The 20,291-nt window shown below is 43.6% G+C and overlaps 1 protein-coding gene across 4 annotated transcripts in view; it reads right to left on the reverse strand.

Moving 5' to 3' along the window:
• lrp2a (low density lipoprotein receptor-related protein 2a) overlaps positions 1–20,291 on the reverse strand; it is a 313,171-nt gene that overhangs the window by 36,944 nt on the left and 255,936 nt on the right. For all 4 annotated transcript variants that reach the window (XM_059647356.1, XM_059647357.1, XM_059647359.1 and 1 more), the window contains 4 exons: positions 19,995–20,138; positions 15,149–15,314; positions 12,351–12,479; positions 3,757–3,977 (listed from right to left, as the gene is read on the reverse strand). In XM_059647356.1, the coding sequence (XP_059503339.1) occupies positions 3,757–3,977; positions 12,351–12,479; positions 15,149–15,314; positions 19,995–20,138 (660 nt within the window). The remainder of the gene's footprint in view (positions 1–3,756; positions 3,978–12,350; positions 12,480–15,148; positions 15,315–19,994; positions 20,139–20,291) is intronic.

Genomic DNA, 20,291 nt, shown 5'->3' on the forward strand with positions numbered 1-20,291 from the left:
CGTCAGCTTTTGTGCTCCTGAGATGCTGCTGGGCCTGCTGTGTTCATCCAGCCTCACATTTTATTATCTTGGAATTCTCCAGCATCTGCAGTTCCCATTATCTCTGAAAATAATTCGAATTCACCTCTCCTTTAGTCAATGATATGATAATGATTTTGAAATGTCCTGCTAGACTTACTACAAAGTGCATGGTCTTCCTGCAGAATTTAAATAACTTTGTTGTAGAAAATGACCTTGAAGTATACAAAATTCTAAAAGCTACAATTTTACTGTGGTCTGTAATATTCCAGTCATGTAGCACCAAGCAGACATGGTCTTGGCTTAATTCCAGCTGGGCAGTAGAGTGATCTGGTCTGAAAAGATTATGTCCTTCTGCTGATATTTACAGAAGTTTCTTTTGAACCTGACTTCCTTTCCCGAACCTCTATGCAGAAGCAGAGAAAGACAAGGTAGACATTCGACACCTCAGATATACCCATGGCTCTCTGGAACCTTCATCCCCTCCCCTTCCCCCGACTCCATCCCCGTTCCCAATTTCACCCCTTGTCGGGTATTTCCCATTTCACATAACCTCTGCTCTCCAATCCTGAGCGTTCTGTACTCAGCAAAGGTCTCAGCTTTATTGCTCTGCGTCCCCACCTTAATGAGTTTTGAACTCTTCTTCCACCGTCTTTTCATCCATGCCCATTTCTTTGGATAAGAGTACTCTCCCCATCCCACAGACCCCCTCGCTCAGTTCCAACACTCTCCTCCCACCTGGACTCCACTCTCTGGCCTTTTACCTGTACTCGATCCATTTATTGAGAACTGTCTACCTGACATCGATTGCCTTAATTTCTCTGCCCCCTCACCCAATCCAACCTATTTACCTCTCAACTGACTGCACTCTGTGCGCTTAGATCTAACCCTGACTTTGTTATTAAGCCTGCTGAAAAGGGTGCTGCTGTTGTAGACTGGCGTACTGACCTCTACATGGCAGAAGCTGAGTGCGAGCTGTCAGATACCTCCTCCTATCTTCCCCTGGACCATGATCCCACCATGACACATCAGGCCATTGTATCAACTATGGTAGCTGACCTCATTTCAGTTGGTGATGTCCCCCGCTCCACTCCTTCTAATCCAATAGTTTCCCCAGGCCCGCACAGCTCACTTCCACCTCCTTCCAGAAATCCACAAACAGGACTGACCGAGCAGACCCATTGTTTCAGCCTGCTTCTGCCTCACAGAACGCATCTCTTCCTACCTTGATTCAATCTTTTGTTCCCTGGTCTTATCCTCGCCCATGAACATCTGTGATTCCTCTGACACTTCATGCTAATTTAAAAATTTTCAGTTTGTGGGCTCCAGTGGCCTCCTCTTTACCATGGATATGCAATCCCATTACACATCCAACCCCACCGGGATGGACTCAGGGCTCTCCGCTTCTTCCTGGAGCAAAGACCTGAATTGTCCCCACCCACCTGCACACTCCTTCACTTGGCCAAGTTTGTCCTCGCCCTCAACAACTTCACTTTTGACTCTTCTCATTTTCTTCAGGCAAGAAGGGTGGGGGGACGTGGGTACCTGCATGGGCCCAGGTTATACCTGTCTCTTCATGGGGTATGCAAAACATTCTTTGTTCCAGTGCTATTTTGGCCTCCACCCACAAATCTTCCTCCAATATACTGATGATATCATGGTTATTGCTTCCCTCTCTCATCCAGAACTGGAAAAGTTCATCAATTTTGCTTTCAATTTCCACCCTACCCTCACTTTCACCTGGTTTATCCCCAATGCCTCCCTTCCATTCCTCGACATCTCTGTTTCCATTTCTGGGGATAGACTAGTAACTATTATCCACTATAAACCCACCGACTCCCACAGCTACTTGGATTATACAAACCCGCACCCTGCTCCCTGTAAAGGCTCCATTCCATTCTCTCAGTTCCCCCTTCTCCATCACATAAGTTCAGATGAGGCCAACTTCAACATAGGATCCTCTGAAATTTCCACCTTCTTCCTCAACTGAAGACTCCCCAGCACCATTGTCGGCAAGGCTCTCAACCGACTCCAACCTTTCTCCTGCACTTCTACCTTCACCCCCTCTCTTCCCTCCCACAAAAGCGATAGGGTACCCCTTGTCCTCACCTATCATCCCACCAGCATCTACATCCAGAAGACCATCGGATGCCATTTCTGCCACCTCCAGGGAGATGCCACCAGCAGGCACATATTCCCCTCCCTTCCCTTGTCTGCCTTCTTCGGAGATCGTTCCCTCTGGGACACCCTGGTCCACTCTTCCTTCACTCTGAACAACATTCCTCGCACCCCCCCCCCCCCCCGCCTCCCCCACCATCCCCCAAAACCACTGCCCCACGGCACCTTCCCCTGTAACTGCCGAAGGTATAACACCTGCCCATTTACCTCCTCGCTCCCCAGGATCCCAGGGCCCAAACACACCTTCCAGGTGAAACAATACTTTACCTGCACGTCTCACAATCTGGTCTACTGCATTTGCTGCTCACAATGTGGTTTTGTTGACATTGGGGAAACGAAGCACAGACTGGGTGATAACTTCAAAGAATATCTATGTCTGTTCACAAAAATAGAGCCCGGGCTTCCAGTTGCCTGCCACATTACCACACCACTCTGTTCCCTGACCAACATCTCTGCATGTGGCTTGCTGCAGTTTCCAGTGAAGCTCAACACAAGTTTGGAAGAACAACACCTTATTTTCCACTTGGGGGTCCTGCAATCCTCTGGACTCAATATGGAGTTCAATAATTTTATGGCCTGAGCCTTCCCATGTCCTCGCTGTCCCCATCTGCCCCAAAAACACACCAGGCCTTGTTATCACACATCCATTACACACTATGCACTGTTACTGACCAACAGTCCCCATTAACAGCTATTCACCCTCCTAGCCAGATCATTATCTATTCCTTTGTCTGTCCAACTGTGCTCTGTCCTCACTATCATTTACTGCTTAACCCCTCTCCCCCATCTTAACTACTGCAGATAAACTGACATTTTCCAAGCTACCAACAATTCTGAGGAAGGGTCATTGGGCCCAAAAGGTAAACTGTGATTTTTCTTCACAGATGCTTTCAGACCCGCTCAGCTTTTCCAGCAACTTCTGTTTTAGTGCATGGTGGACATTTGAGACTGGTTCCAGCCTGTCATTTTAAGTTTTGTGGTCTAGTACATTAGTAGGCTTAAAAGTCTACCTGTGGTTTTCCTTACAACAATAGAAGAATCCAAATTATAGTATAACATTCTTCACTGAAAAAGGTTTTACTTTAAATATGCAGAAATAGCATGGCAATTCTCAAAGGAATACTGATCTATATCAAATGCATACCAGATCCTAAAATATGCCAAGATAATCTCAAGCTGAACCTGGAAAAGCATCTTGATATTTTCTGCGACAACAAAATGTGAGGCTGGATGAACACAGCAGGCCAAGCAGCATCTCAGGGGCACAAAAGCTGATGTTTCGGGCCTAGACCCTGATGAAGGGGTCTAGGCCCGAAACGTCAGCTTTTGTGCTCCTGAGATGCTGCTTGGCCTGCCGTGTTCATCCAGCCTCACATTTTGTTGTCTTGGATTCTCCAGCATCTGCAGTTCCCATTATCTTTGATATTTTCTGCTATATATCATAAAATAGTGATCTAGTTTGGTCACACATAGTTTATTGCTGTCTGAGATTTGGAATTATAATATTATTATCAACAAGTGATGTTTTATCTACAACAAAGAACTCTGCAAAAATCTCACCTCCATTTATAACCAGCTTTCTGTCACTGCCATCAAACTTCATAGACTGTATGAGATTCTCCTTGGAGTCACTCCAGTAAACTCTGTCACCATTGAGGTAATCTATAGTAAGGCCAGTTGGCCAACCCAACCCACTGTTAACTAGCACATGACGGTGCTGTCCATCCATCCAGGCGTACTCTATCTTGGGGTTTCTGCCCCAGTCTGTCCAGTAGAACAGCCTGAAATTAAAGGAAGCATATGTTAATGTATTTGCTGTATCCTTTGAAAAATGAAAATACATTAAGTTTTTTTTCCATTTACAGGATGAGGTCGTTGCTGGCTAGCCCAGCATTTATTGCCCATCCCTAATTGCCCAGAAGGCGGTTAAGAGTCAACCACGTTGCTGTCAGTCTGGAGTCACATGTAGGCCAGACCAGGCAAGGAAGGCAGTTTCCTTCCCTAAAGGACACTAATGAAGCAGATGGGTTTTCCTGATAATTGATGATGAATTCATGGTCACCATTAGACTCCCAATTCCAGATTATTTTTAAATTATTGAATTCAAAGTCCACCATCTGTCAGAGCAGGACTCGAACCCTGGTCCCCAGAACATTAAACAGGTCTCTGGATTAACAGTCCAGCCTTAATACCTCTTCCCCTTTGGCAGAGTTCTATTAGCAGAATAAGAATTTTCTATTTTGATAGTTAATTTTGTTTAATAATTAAAGGCATTACTTTGAAAGAAAAGTTAAACTAGTAATCCGGAAACAGATACTATTGTCAGATACACTTTCTATCTTTAATGTTGCACATGTCAATGTTAGCAGCATCAGTGAAGAGTCATCAAGCTGCACCTCATCGAAGTCCTAGCCTAAGTTACAGTTTAGTTCAGATAAACAATGGCAAAAATGCACTCACATGGTCACAGATCAGAATCCCAAGATGAAAGAAAACTTAAAGGTTGCAATTATTTGACAAACTGAAACAAGTCAAATATTAAACTCATTTAAATAACTGTTGTTTATGCTTTGAATACTTTGACCAGTTCATATATTAAAAACACTTCCCAGGCCAATGTTGCCCAATTTCTAGCCCTTTCTCCAGCCCAATGGCCAAACAGCACATTTCTGTATATCAGTTTGTGGAACAACTCCACTAGTCACTCATGGCATATGTGCTCAGGTAGCAATAATCTGAGCTCCCATTTGTCTTCTTCTACATAATCTGCTGGTTGTTACAAATCAACATCACAGATTTGTTGGGATCGACCCACAAAGTACCACCCTCATATTTGCTGATATGTGTACTTTTGCCCCATTGGCATTTCTGATTATCACATCGTGGAAATCTGGGGGGCAGAACTGACCAAACTAATGTCTTCATCCTGGGGAGGGGATCAAGATGGAACCTGTTATTATCCTTAGATAATATCTAACCAAGTTCAGATACCTCCCACCTTTCTCCACCTGTGGAGATTTTTTCTCTAACTCTGTTTGATCTTGGCCAAACTCCTCCGAAAATTTCTCCAAATTCCATTTTGTAAGTCCAGTGTGTGTATGACCTTATTTCAGGTTTGATATTAGATCATTCAAAATGAGGTGAAAGGTGGTCAAAGCATTGGCATCGTCAGAGATCTGCATGTTTAAAATTTAGATGACAACATGAAGAATGACCAGAATATGAAAATGATAATGCTAGCTATCTATAATACGGCATGCTGCTCTATATGGCCAGGATCGATTGGCTGATTTTGGCCCACAATGGTAGCAGAGGTTTACGACAATGTTCTCCAAAGACTGGGATGGATCATGCACAAGTGGGTGAAAGAGATAGAGAGAGAGAAAGAAAGTCAGACCTTCTGACTAGGTGGGAGAGTTTTTGCTGCCAGCAACTGCTGCTCCAACACATCTTATTTGTATCGTTAAGAATCACTGCCTTCTAAATGGGTCATGTATGTCTCTGGGTTACAGTGCTGCATAGCAAGCTTTCTTGGTCGGACTATCTCTAACCCTCCCTTTCGCTTCAGAACTGCTTGTTATATCTAGCTAAATTCTGTGCACAGAAGGGCCAGCCTTGTTCACGGAGTGGGGACATGGATATCTGGGAGATGGGAATGTTCATGGCTGAATAATGTGTAACATCATGCACTGCCTTACCTTATATTCTACTAGGTTCAACTTCCCTTCAACGTACGCCTGATGAGGCGTAAAGAGTGCTTGTGCATAAAATAGTAATAAAATGTGAGGCTGGATGAACACAGCAGGCCAAGCAGCATCTCAGGAGCACCTGAGATGCTGCTTGGCCTGCTGTGTTCATCCAGCCTCACATTTTATTATCTTGGAATTCTCCAGCATCTGCAGTTCCCATTATCTCTGGTGCATAAAATATGCTTTTTTCATTTTCACCATCCTGATTGCTGCTGCTTTATATGTAGCCTATATATTTTCCAGTAGAATTTTCACAGTTTTCTTGTGACAAGGAGCTTCTACCTCTGGTTCTGCCAAGTCTAATTCTATTAAAGGTTTGATACCTTTTATGGGCATCCGGTCATTAGAATATGGGGAGGGGGTGGTGAATCCAGTTGAACTGAATAGTGAGTTTCTTATGAACATGCGACAAAAGTTCTAACCATATTTCAGGTTGAAATGTTTTGCTGGACAACCTTTCGCAGTATCTCTTCGAGGTTTTCATTCAGCCTTTCTACAATCCCCCTGTATTGAGGATGGTAGGCAATATGTAGTCTTTGGCCAACACTCAGTATATTCATCGCCAGCTGAATTTGCTGCACTGTGAATTGGGTCCCTTGATTCAAGTCTTTACTGAGGGGAAGATCCATCTAATGAAAAACATACTGAATTACTGCAGTAGCTTTAGGGGTGTTCATTCAAATGGGGAGGGCCTCTACCCATTTATGAATGTTCACAATGACGAGGATACATAGAAATCCCTCTTTATAGGGTGGTTGGGGCCAACGTAGTCTAATTAAAGGAGGGTCCACGGCCCTGTTATTGGCCAAGTAAACCTTAGCTCTACTTTATTGGCAAACTTGTCTGAATTGTTCTGGGTGTAGGTTCAAAGATATAATTCTCGACATAATGTTTAAGTCTTTTCCTATTTCTGGCCACCTACACAGTGCCTTAATTCTGTCAGTCATGGTTTCTGTGCCTTGATGACCCTGGACATCATGGTGTTTATAAATCACTTGACTTCAATCCTAGACTGGTACCACATGCCGTCCATCCTCCAGAATAAATCTATCATTAATACTTAATCTTGTCCTCCCAATTGCTATGAGGTGGGGATTGTTTCCTCCTGTACTTGCTTTAACTCAGTGTCATGGTCCTGAGCTGTACCAGGTCTTTGACCTTGTTTTGGTTCACAGCGATGGCATCTATTTATTTTGGAATAGGACATTGTCATAGTTCTCCTTTGTGGATCCCCTGCTTAGCCTATCCATCTACCCTTTTGCTCCCAGTTGGGGGACTTCAGCGGTACGCTCTAACCTTAAAGGTGCTGTCTTCATGGCCTTGGGAAGTTTGGGGAATAAATTTGGGTGGGGTGTGGATGGTAATGGTTTTGATTTGATTTGAGTTATTTTAGTCACATGCACCTTTGTACAGTGAAAAGTTTTGTTTTGCAAGTGGCACAATAGATAAGGGCATACAGATCAGAGGGTGCTTAGACAGAGTGAGATATACAGATTACACTGCACAGAAGGTACACAAAGCAAGATCAACATTATTTGACGTTAGAGAATATGTTCATCATTCTAATAATGGCAGGGAAGAAGCTGTTCTTGAACCTGTTGTTCCATGTGTTCAAGCTTCTGTATCTTCTCCCTGATGTAAGAGATTGTAAGTCAGCATTACTAGGGTGGGAGGGTCTTTGATAGAGATAGAAATAGAAGATAGAAATGCAGAAACATAGAAAATAGGTACACGAGGAGGCCATTCAGCCATTTGAGACTGCACCACCATCCGTACGATCATGGCTGATCATGCAGTTTCAGTATCCCATACCCACCTCTCCCCAAACCCCTTGATCCCTTTACCCACATATCCAGCTCCTTCTCAAATATTTCTAGTGATCTGGCCCCAACAGCTTCTTGTGGGAGAGAATTCCACAGGTTCACAACTCTGAGTGAAGAAATTCTTCCTCATCTCAGTCCTGAATGGCTTACCATTTCTTCTTAGACCGTAACTGTAGTCACTGTGCCTTCTTAACCATTGCATCTACATGGGAAGTCCAGGACAAGTTTCTGCTTAGGCTCACTCCTAGAAACTTGACGCTCTCCACCCTCTCAACCTCACCTCCGTTGATGTAGATGGGGGCGCGTCCCCCTCCTTTCTTTCTGTAATTAATGGTCAGTGCTTTTGTTTTACTGACATTGAGACACCACGTCACCAAGCTGTCTATTGCCTTTCTGTATTCTGACTCAGGATTATTTCATATCCATGCAGCAGTGTCATCAGCAAACTTGTAGAAGGCATTCATTTGGAATTTGGCTCCACAGTTGTAGGTGTTCAAGGACAACAGTAGGGGCTGAAAAGGCATCCTTCGGGGGTGGGGGGGGAACCAGTGTTGAGTGCTATTGTGAAGGAGGTGCTGTTGTCTACTATTCACTGACTGCAGTCTGTTGGTCAAGAAGCTGAGGATCCAATTGCAGAGAGACTTCTGGTCTGGTCTGTCTATCGCTACTTCACGTTCTATGCAAGAGCAGTCATTTTTGTTACTGGTGAACACACTCTTGTGCTCCATGAGAACTGCCTGTGCTTTTGCAGTTATTTCAGTGGGTCTAATCCACAATTCCCCACGGTACAATTCTTTTTGTGTATGTGCTTGTTGTGATCTCTGCTGAGGCCTCATTGAGCTCAGACGAAAGGTAAATGCCTCATAAGATCCAAGCTGAAACAATGCTTGGCCTCTCATATCCAGATTCATCAACACTGCTGAGTGACGGCAGACTATGTTTCCCCAGTTTAAATTCTACAAATTCTGTCTTTGCCCCCTCCTGCAGGTGTCCAGTAAATCTGCTCAGAATTTTCTTACAAGTGTATCACGTGTTATCAAAATCTTGGGATGTGTTAAGTGTTGTTCTGGCGCCCACTGTTCTCTAAAATGTCAATATGGGGTGGTCTTCTAACTGTACCAAGGGCCATCCTGCGCTATCCCATCTGACGCTTTACACCCACTGAGGAGAGGTACGGCTCTGTCACACTTTCAGGAGTGTATCCCAATGGGGATGTAAGGAGTTGGGTAGTGAGATTTCCTCCACCAAATTTGGTTGTGTAATGTCTCTCACCAACTTAACTGTTTCTCTCTGTGATAATTTCAGAATATGGGCCAGAGTCTTCAGTCTGACTCCTATGACAGTGCTAACTGCCTGGGTACCCTGCAGTCCCTTACAAAGTGACCCGTGCACCCACAATTGTAGCATTTCCCTTGAGATGGTGATTGCTGCTTCAGGCCTTCCTGCAGCTGATTCACATCTCGCTGCAGGGTGGCTGTATAGAGGTGGATGTCAGTGATAATAACCACCCCTTCTTTCCTCTATATGTGACTGACATTTGGGCTTTTACGCAGTGCATTTCTCCCTTGGCTGATTCAGCGTGTTTTTGATCGCGAATCTTTCTCCCATGCTTGGGCCATCCCAAATATCCCACCCAGTGTTCTGTGTGAGTGTTTTCTGTAGGATCTAAATTTTCACAGGCTTCCCTCACTGCCTCAGTGGTCCACAAGGCAAGAGTTCAGGTTCAATTTACCCTTTTTACAGTGTCAGTGCAGTCTGGGTGAGGTTACCAAAGACTCCTGTGACGTGTCCCCACAGGAACCTGGCAAATGCAGTTGGGTCCTCTCTCTTTCACTGACTATATTTATTTAATCCCTCCACCCAGTCTCGCTATCGTAACCTACAGCAGTGAGGATTATCATTTTCCTGGCCTGCAGCTCCCTTCCTCCCCATTGAGGATTGGTTAAGGCAGAATGGATCACAGGGCTCAGGCTAATTAACATTAAATTTACCTCCTCAGCATCATTGAGTCCATTGAGAAACCCTTGTTGCTGGATGCTAGTGAAAAACATACAGGAGTCAGCTACGGACTCAAATACAGGATTCTTTCTTGCTATCTCTGCCAATTGCACCACTGTAAATGAGATGGGTAAGTAACTGGATCTGGCTATCCTGATGGAGTTGCGGTCAGTAGGTTCGTCAGGACAGGGTAAGATCTTGGGAGCACAAATGGATCTACTCCCTCCGGAAACAGAGGTGGAGGTTCCCAATTTTCACTGCTCTTGATGTATCGTCCATTTTTTTCCCAGTACGTCCCATAATCACCATCCCCATGTTATTCCATTGTCGCAAATCATTCCCGTTTGCATGGAAAGTTGGAACTTTAATTTTTTAATCTTGCACATCAAATAGTCCTCAGCAAGGACTCTGTTTTCCACGCCTGCCTGGTACAGGATTCTGAGCAACTTTTTGCATTTCTCAGTCGACTTTTCGTCAGCTGTTTGGGCTGTATTCTGATCTGTGATGGCGTGCTATGCCTCCTGGTACACTCTAACGCACTGGGCCTGAAACTGTCCCAAGTGTACCTCTTCACCTGGTTCCTCTGCTCTGCTGTTCTGGCTCTTACTTTCCCCAGTTCCTTCTTCATTTCCTCCAGTTCCTTACTTAGCTTCACCATTTCTCATTCTCTATCTCTCAGCTGCTCCATGCAACTGGCTATTGCTATAGCTTTGCTATAGTGTGCTTCCCTTCAGCTTTCCACACCAGCTCCCAGCATTTCAGTCCCAGAGATCCTGGGCTCAATATTTGTTTACAGCAATGCTGTACTCACTCGGGCCACTTCTTTGCTAAGTACTTTGTTAATATTTCCTGCCTGGGCACTATGCTATTTCTCTTAACAGTTCCTTTGAATCTACTACTACTCTCTCTCATGGGTCCCTGATCCTAGATTAGCTGCTTTTTGACTCTTGACTCTGGACCCCTGACAATTTTCACAATCTCTTACCCCATAGTTCCTTGATCCTACTCTAGCTCCTCTGTACCCTCATGGATCCCACACCTCAATATCTGGCTTCTTGGTACCTTGTGGGCCCTGTGACTCTGCATTCAGTTTCCTTGCCTCTTTTTCCTGTGGGTCTCTGACCCTGTGCTAGCCTGTGCTAGATTTATTTTTGTGTGGGTCTATGACCCTGTGCTAACTTACATTGTTTGTCCTCCTCACATTATAAGCATTTGGTTTACGGCCGCATCACTCGTCGGCAATCTTCACCCTCTTTCACCCATTTGAATCCTGGCCATCACGTAAGGCAGCTACACTCTTAAATCAGGCTCACACTGGATGTCTGTGATATCAAGGTTGGGAGGGTTCAACTTTGAGGCTTATACAAGCAGTTCTCTTTAAAGGCTACCTAAGAGTGCCAATGTTGTCTGTGCTTTGGACAGTTCAATCAGTTTATGTATTAAAAACACTTTATCCAAGTGCTCTTGTTGGCAAGGCAGGCAAAGGGACAGAGAATTTGGCTATTGGTTCAGAATAATCATCTATTAATAAAATATTCCTTATAAAGAGCACCACATCAGCATTTCCCAAATTCCCACAATAATCCCAGTGTTTGACTGGGTCAGTGGAATCTTCTTCCTCTCTACCAAAAGATTCACTCTCTTCCATGAAGGTGGGTCCTGCAAACCAGGATGGATCTTGTGTCTTCTTAGGTTGCCACCAGGTCTTACGCTCTGAGTCTTGCAGCAAGTCTTCACCAATGGGGTGGGCTGTGGGCGAGTGTTTTTATCCCCCCTGCCCCAGGCTTTCCTGAATGTTCTGTGGCCTTTGGCCAATAGGATCATGAGCAGGATTCAAAGCATCCAAATAGGGTCACTCAACACCCTTTAATGTTGCCATGCCAGCGAGTTGTAAAGTGCACGTCCTCAGGCAGCAGTTGGAAGTCAACATGCCTCACATTTTGAGATAACAAGGTGTAGAGCTGGATGAGCACAGCAGGCGAAGCAGCATCACAGGAGCAGGAAAGATGATTTTTCGGGCCTAGACCCTTCCTGGAAGTCTAATTGAATCTTCTCCAATACCCTCAGGCTAGTTGAAACTGTTGTTTCCTGAAGCTTTGTGAGCTCTTTGGTCTTGGTTTCCACTGTTCTCTGCAGGATAATCATGGTAATATTTCCTTTCTAGGCCTACTGCAGTGTTCCAGCAAAACTCAACACAAGCTGGAGTATCAGTAGTTCATTTCCATCTCGACATATTACAGCTTTCAGAATTCAATGTTGAATTTGACGACCTCAGCCCGGGAACACTTTCCACTATTTTGATTACAGCCTTTCTCCAGCACCACACCATTCGGCCCACCCATACCTCATCCCATAGCTTATTTGCAGAGGTGATTCTCAGGCCCCCTTCCGTTTTAAAGAAAAGTCATGTTAAGTTTGTACAGAACGATGGGCAAAGATTAAATTCATCATTTCTATGGACAATATTTGTTCATAAAGAAATAGCTTTTATAAATAAAACAAATTATTGACATCACAAGGAATATTTATCTAAATTATATACACAATCTCACTAAAGAATCGATGGTTTTAACAACTTACTTACCCAAGTTTAGGATTTACAGAAATAGCAGCTGGCTGTTCGAGTTGAGAGGAAATCAACCATTTCCTGTACCTTCCATCTAGCTTTGCCACTTCAATTCTGTTTGTGCTGGCATCAGTCCAATAAATATGCCTAAATAAATGAAATTGACATTATCAATCATCTCAATATTCTGCCCACAGTAGTCACACTGGGGTCTGATGAAAATGTTCTCACATCTTTTCATCTGTTAGCAATATACTATATTAAGAACATTAAGAACAGTTAGTATATCAACAAGAATTTATTCTGCTCATAAATTCCACTCAATGAGACAAGTTAACAGAACTAGACATGTGCTCAATGTAGCACAATGATCTAGTAACTTTACTCAGTTTTTTTGTTGCAAAAAGATATACCAAAATTCGTCTTCAGTGTTTTCCAACTGACAACTGGAATAAACTGTAGACATACAGCACACAGAAGTCAAGAGTTATTTCTTCTAAGTATTCTAAATCTGGCAAGGTAGAAGGGAATGACTGTTCCACAGGGGATAAATTTCATGCATTAATAATGAAAAAGAAAATGCCAAAGATGGTCAGTTTTGTTCATTTCTATCAATAACAAGCTTAAGCATAGTATCTGCGCACAATAGTTTATGGGTATTTCAATTCAATTAAGATGTGCCTGAGAAATAACTGTGTAAACAGAACACAGGCCAATAATATGAATAAAATTTCTTACTGAAGATTATGTTTCCTGTTCTAAGGTAGATTAAACTCCCAACAGAAATAAAGAAACAAAATCAAGGGGATTGATGACGGCCTGCAGCATTCACTTAAGACACAGAAGAGGGGAATCACTTAGCATAGAGAAGTTTCCTTGTGTAACATCAGCGAATAATACGAGTGTGTCAGCTGACATAGGAAGCACCTTACGCTCAGAAACAGAAATTGCTGGAAGAATTCAGGCAGTTTGGCACCATCTGCGGAGTAAAAGCAGAAGTAACGTCTTGGGTCCAGTGACCCTTCTTCAGAACTACAGCAATTTCTGTTTTTGTTTCTGATTTCCTGGATCTGCACAACTTTGGGTTTTTTTTGACAGTGTATATGCTGTTTCTTACATTTCCTACGTGCGCACACAGGAAAAATTGTACACCATTGGACTAGGAGGAAAATCGTTGAATGTATTAAGTCAAACCTATTCTCAACTGGATGAGACAGCAAGTTCAATGGTCCCAACTTTCTTTAGGCCTCTCTCAGACTTGTGTTACATCTGGGGAGATTGTGATAGAACTCACTATAATTGTAAGTAAACAGATTGTATTATACCCCTGCTAATGTGGGGCATGGGAGGGTGCAGTTGGGGAAGGGGGAAAATGTAAATGTAGGACAACAAATACAAATTGATTTTAGAAAAGTAAGGGGCCTGAATTCCTAGAAGGATAAACCAAACAAAAATTCAAAATGCAAATTAGATCAATATGTGTACTCAGCATGTTTATTTCCAAATAATCTGCTACATTACCTGGTTTGAGCTCTATTTCAATTCAAATTTGATTGACTGTTAATACTTTGTCTGTAACCGGGCCAAGCAATGAATACTGCCTCGTCATTGGTATTGCAGGCCAAAAACATTTTTAGAAAGCAAGGGCAAATAAAAAAGTGTGTGGTAAAATTCTATCTCAGCTAAATTTATGTTAGACTTGAAGTATATTCAGTCATTGAATGCTTCACTCCTGTTTAAGTAGTTACTGGTTTGTATAAATGAGCAATGAAGGAATTCAGTTGTTGTTAACTGGTAAACTAATGGATGTTGGAAATAACAACTACAGGGCAGCATAAAATCCAGAGTAATGTTTCACCTGCAGGCTAGTTACCAAGTGCAACCTTTGAAGTACTAAGTTTTACAGTTGCTAGTTTGATTTATGACCTGTGAATTTAGTTTCTCCTCACCACAGTGGAAAGATAGATGCAACAATTGACCATGGTCTTTTAACCATAGACTAAGTCCAGGAAAACAAGGTAGACGATCCATACCTCATAACTATTCAGTGTTCCTGCTGGAAAATGGAAGTATGAATGACATTAATGTAAGATGTTAATATAGAATGTGATAGACTAGGGGTTGGCAATGCACAAACTCTAAATATCTCATTCACAACACTCAATCTATTGTGAGATCTGTTAGTTTCTTGGACAACCTCTGATATCTTATAGTGCAATATGTTCTCAATTGCCGCTCGATTTTTGACCACATGCAATTCAGAAACTTAGTTAGAACACAGATCCTCATGGTATAACATCTTGGACACTAGTGGGCAGTTACATTTTGCTTTAAATTTCATACAAATGGATATGCTGGCTATGCCAGCATTTGTTGCCCGTCCCGAAATGCCATTGAGAAGGTGATTGTAGTGGCCCATTTTCTTGAACTGCTGCTGTCCACGTGGTGAAGGTATACCCACATTGGTTTTAAGGAAGCAGCTCAGTTATTTTCACCTGAGTGACTACAAAGTCCATAGAAACATGAGATCAGGACATTTGTGTACACTGCAGTATATCACTTATGCTGAGGGGGGAACAGCAGAAACAAATTCCATTAATTGGTGGAAGTCAGTTCCTAAATGAAGTCAGAAAATGTTGGTGTATGTAATATGTTTCACAATATTGGAATCTTGATTGAGGACTTCAGTGGGAATCATGACCTGATTTAAAGAGATCAAATGACCATGAATAAACTAATTTTTAAAAACAATTCTCATTACTGAAACTAAATTTCAAATGATATCCCATGTAGTGTTTCATATTCTTGTTTCTTACTTTCCAACCCAGTCCACTGCAATGCCATCAGGTGTCACTACATATTTCAGATTTAAGTCCACTGCTGTAGTAGGATTGTTTCCATTGTCATCAAAAGTAGTGAGAAAGGCTCGCTTTATAGCGCCAAACTCTGAGCCATGTCCCAGGACAGTCCAGTACACAACACCTGCAGAAAGGAGAAGGCTATGGTTACATTTTATTATGTCTTGCATATTCTGGGATTAAGTAAGTGACACATTTTTCATGCTGAACTGTATACAATGTTTGGTGCACTCTATATTTTGGAAAGCTGAGTGGAAAAGTAAGATGTGGTAATGGGAACCGCAGATGCTGGAGAATCCAAGATAATAAAATGTGAGGCTGGATGATCACAGCAGGCCCAGCAGCATCTAGGAGCACAAAAGCTGACGTTTTGGGCCTAGACCCTTCATCAGAGAGGGGGATGGGGTGAGGGTTCTGGAATAAATAGGGAGAGAGGGGGAGGCGGAGCAAAGTTGGATAGAGGAGAACATAGGTGGGGAGGAGAGTATAGGTGGGGAGGTAGGGAGGGGATAGGTCAGTCCAGGGAAGACGGACAGGTCAAGGAGGTGGGATGAGGTTAGTAGGTAGGAGATGGAGGTGCGGCTTGGGGTGGGAGGAAGGGATGGGTGAGAGGAAGAACAGGTTAGGGAGGCAGAGACAGGTTGGACTGGTTTTGGGATGCAGTGGGGGGAGGGGAAGAGCTGGGCTGGTTGTGTGGTGCAGTGGGGGGAGGGGACGAACTGGGCTGGTTTTGGGATGCGGTGGGGCAAGGGGAGATTTTGAAGCTGGTGAAGTCCACATTGATACCATTGGGCTGCAGGGTTCCCAAGTGGAATGTGAGTTGCTGTTCCTGCAACCTTCGGGTGGCATCATTGTGGCACTGCAGGAGGCCCATGATAGACATGTCATCTAAAGAATGGGAGGGGGAGTGGAAATAGTTTGCGACTGGTAGGTGCAGTTGTTTATTGCGAACCGAGTGGAGGTGTTCTGCAAAGCGGTCCCCAAGCCTCCGCTTGGTTTCCCCAATGTAGAGGAAGCCACACCGGGTACAATGGATGCAGTATACCACATTGGCAGACGTGCAGGTGAACCTCTGTTAATATGTAAAGTCATCTTGGGGCCTGGGATAGGGGTGAGGGAGGACGTGTGGGGGCAAGTGTAGCATTTCCTGCGGTTGCAGGGGAAGGTGCCGGGTGTGGTGGGGTTGGAGGGCAGTGTGGAGCGAACAGGGGAGTCACGGAGAGAGTGGTCTCTCTGGAAAGCAGACAGGGGTGGGGATGGAAAAATGTCTTGGGTGGTGGGGTCGGATTGTAGATGGCGGAAGTGTCGGAGGATGATGCGTTGTATCCGAAGGTTGGTGGGGTGGTGTGTGAGAACGAGGGGGATCTTCTTTGGGCGGTTGTGGCGGGGGCAGGGTGTGAGGGATGTGTTGCGGGAGACGCGGTCAAGGGCGTTCTCGACCACTGTGGGGGGGAAAGTTGCGGTCCTTGAAGAACTTGGACATCTGGGATGTGCGGGAGTGGAATGCCTCATCGTGGGAGCAGATGCGGCGGAGGCGGAGGAATTGGGAATAGGGGATGGAATTTTTGCAGGAGGCTGGGTGGGAGGAGGTGTATTCTAGGTAGCTGTGGGAGTCGGTGCGCCTTGAAATGGACATCAGTTACAAGCTGGTTGCCTGAGATGGAGACTGAGAGGTCCAGGAAGGTGAGGGATGTGCTGGAGATGGCCCAGGTGAACTAAAGGTTAGGGTGGACGGTGTTGATGAAGTGGATGAACTGTTTGAGCTCCTCTGGGGAGCAAGAGGCGGCACCGATACAGTCATCAATGTAACGGAGAAAGAGGTGGGGTTTGAGTAGGTGCTGAAGTTGGCCATTTAGGCTATGGAGCCTGTTCTGCCATTCAATGTAATTGTGACTAATCTTATAATCTTCAATTCCACTTACCTACCCTTCTCCACAACCCTCAATTTCCTTATTGATTAAAAATTTGTCTGTCTCAGCCTTGAATATACTTATTAACCCAGTCTCTACAGCCTATCCGTGTGGTTGCAAGCCTCTGTGGCCAGACATCATTCTCACAGGAAGTAAGGTGCCATGAAGCTCATTGGGTGCCATATAGTAAAACAAAATAAAAACAAAAACTCATTTGTGCTCCCACATTTGAAGAAAACAAATCTGAAAATCACAGCTCCTTTTCTTTTAAAGTTTAGATGAAAAATTAACTAGTGCACTTTCTCTAAAAAAAAGAAAAATGATGAAGTGGAAGATCATTTTATATCAATATAAAGAACTGCTTGCATAAATTCTCATTCCAATATGTACCATGGGATCTCAAAAGTGTTTGGCTTTGCATTAATTCAGGCCATAAGCATGGCTTGCTGGGGTTTGGCCTCAGGAGATTTCCCCACTACAGCGCTGGCAAAAGACTCAGGTCACTTTCTCTCCTGAGCTTCATCAACATTTTGACAGGATTATTCGCAACTAAAACTGCTGAGAATCATTACCACACTAATGGATAGGAGCAGGATTCTGTTTAAATTTGGGTCCCCACAGAATTAGTCGTCAGTGTTTAAATGGTCAGGGAGGTCTACAGTGGATCATGGTCAGGAGGACAGCTTGGTCAGGGAGATCAAGGTTTCTAAAGAGCATCATAACCAAATTTACAAGTGACCTTGGCTCCTTCTGTCCATGCTAATGCTTACCACTGTTAGAATCAAATTGCTTCGTGGGACCTTGGTTCTAACAGACTAAAGATGCAGTCATATGCCTTTAGGATGTGCCCTACCAAGACCAAATTAAGTGTTGGTAAAATGGTTGCAGCAAGAGTCTGTAAGTGCCTGACCTCTGTTTTAACCATGTCTTCAACACATTCCAGAAGGGTGGCTAGCATCTCTTAGTTATAGGTCAACTTGTATCCTAGAATCAAAGAATGTCTACAGTGTGCAAACAGGCCATTTGGCCCATCAAGTCGACACTAATCCTCCAAAGAACATTCTACCAGAACCTGACCCCTACCCTATCCCTGCAACACCAGCTAATCCCATCCCACAGCTAATCCACCTAACCTCCACATCCCTGGATACCATGGACAATTTAGCATGGCCAATCCCCCTAAAGTGCACATCTTTGAACTGAGAGAGGAAACCGTAGCACCCAAACAGACAGAAGGAGAATGTGCAAATTCCACAAAGACAGTCAACAAAGGGTGGAATCGAACCAGGACTGTGGTGCTGTGAGGCAGCACTGCTAACCACTGAGCCACATTGCTGCCCAAGGTCTACTGACTTTGTTCTATGTGAATTTGTTTTTGGCAGTTGGAACTAGCTGAAAACAAAGTTCACTTGCACCACAGTTTCCTGTTCTACTCTCAGTACTTTCAGAATAATGGTGACAGCCTTAGACTACTGAAGATCCTTTTAGGACACAATTTTTTTCTTATTTAAAAGGATCTGTTGATTTCAACCCTGGTTGCTGACCAGGTATATATTGGAAAATGCACAAAACATGTTTAAATACATAAATTTAATGTCTTGGCACCTGAATGTTTACTGTAAAAACATTTTGAAAGTAATAAGCCAAACACGTATCATGTTACAATTCATATGTATATTGTGATTCATTTTGGAAAGTTGAATTGGAGTGCAGAATATGGGGTTAATGGCAGGATTCTCGGCAGTGTGGAAGTACAGAGAGATCTTGGGGCCCACGTCCATAAATTCCTCAAAGCTGCTACCCAACTTGATAGGGTTGTAAACAAGGTGTATCGTGTGTTGGCTTTCATTGGCAGGGGAATTGAGTTTAAGAGCTATGAGGTTATGCTGCAGCTGTATAAACCTCTGGTTAGACCACACTTGGAATATTGTGTTCAGTTCTGGTTACCTCATTATGGGAAAGATGTGGAAGCTTTAGAGAGGGCGCAGTGGAGATTTACCAGGGTGCTGCCTGGACTGGAGGGCAGGTCTTATGAGGAAAGGTTGAGAGCACTACGGCTTTTTTCATTGGAATGAAGGAGGATGTGAAGAGACTTGATAGAGGTATACAAGATGATGACAGGCATAGATAGAGTGAATAGCCAGAGACTTTTTCCCAGGGCGGAAATGACTATTATGAGGTGGCATAATTTTAAGGTGATTGAAAAAAGGTATAGGGGGAGGTGTCAAGGTAGGTTCTTCACACAGAGTGGTGGGCGTGTGGAATGCATTGCTGGCAGTGGTTATGGAGTCAGATACTTTAGAGACTTTTAAGGGACTCCTGGATAGGCACATGGAGGAGAGTAAAATGTAGGGTATGCAGGGTAGATTAATCTTAGTAGGATAATACGTCGGCACAACATTGTGGGCCGAAGGGCCTGGACTGTGCTGTAATGTTCTTTGTTCTATTTCAATGCTTGCATATTTAAAAGAACAGGCTGTTTTACATCAAAAAAAAATCGGGATGTTGGCTGTAATCGAATCTGTTTATACAGCTCTGCACTGCATCAGGGGGGAGATGCAGAAGAAGACTGATTGTAGTGCTACCTCTACATGTTGTCCCAATAGTGACTATGGAGAAAATCAATAGAGTCAACCATCAGCTTAACCTTCCAGCTAGAGAATGCAATGTAGAGAACATTGTAATAGAGAAGAGGGCAAAACTGGTCATTCCCCTCTTCTAAAATTAAGTCTGGATATAATTAATAATCTAATATGTACAGGCAAGAGGATTCCCAGAGAGAAACTATCAGTAATCAAGAGACTTTATGCATGTATGTAATCTGTGCAGAACATAACCACAGTTAACTGAATTCTCTAGCACACTTAAACCTAATTTTCATATCATTTACATACTGAGATCTGGATCTTCCGTATCCCAGATATAATCAAGAGCTTTGATGTCCTCTTCATTCTGAATATAATCTGTGTATTTTTCAGATAACATGCCATATCGCCGAATGCGTACGCTATCTGGCAAAAGCAAGATAGGAGGATTCCCTGAAATTCAAAAGAATAAATGATTAATACTTCTGTCACGTATTCATCACTGTAAGCCTTTCATCAGCATTTTATCATTTGATATGGGTGTAGGCAATGTTCCATTGTTAAGACAAGAAGTGCCTTCTCAAGGCATCCTTTCACATATTTTTC

Source organism: Stegostoma tigrinum, chromosome 7 (assembly GCF_030684315.1).
Source record: "Stegostoma tigrinum isolate sSteTig4 chromosome 7, sSteTig4.hap1, whole genome shotgun sequence".
NCBI classification, from domain to species: domain Eukaryota; kingdom Metazoa; phylum Chordata; class Chondrichthyes; order Orectolobiformes; family Stegostomatidae; genus Stegostoma; species Stegostoma tigrinum.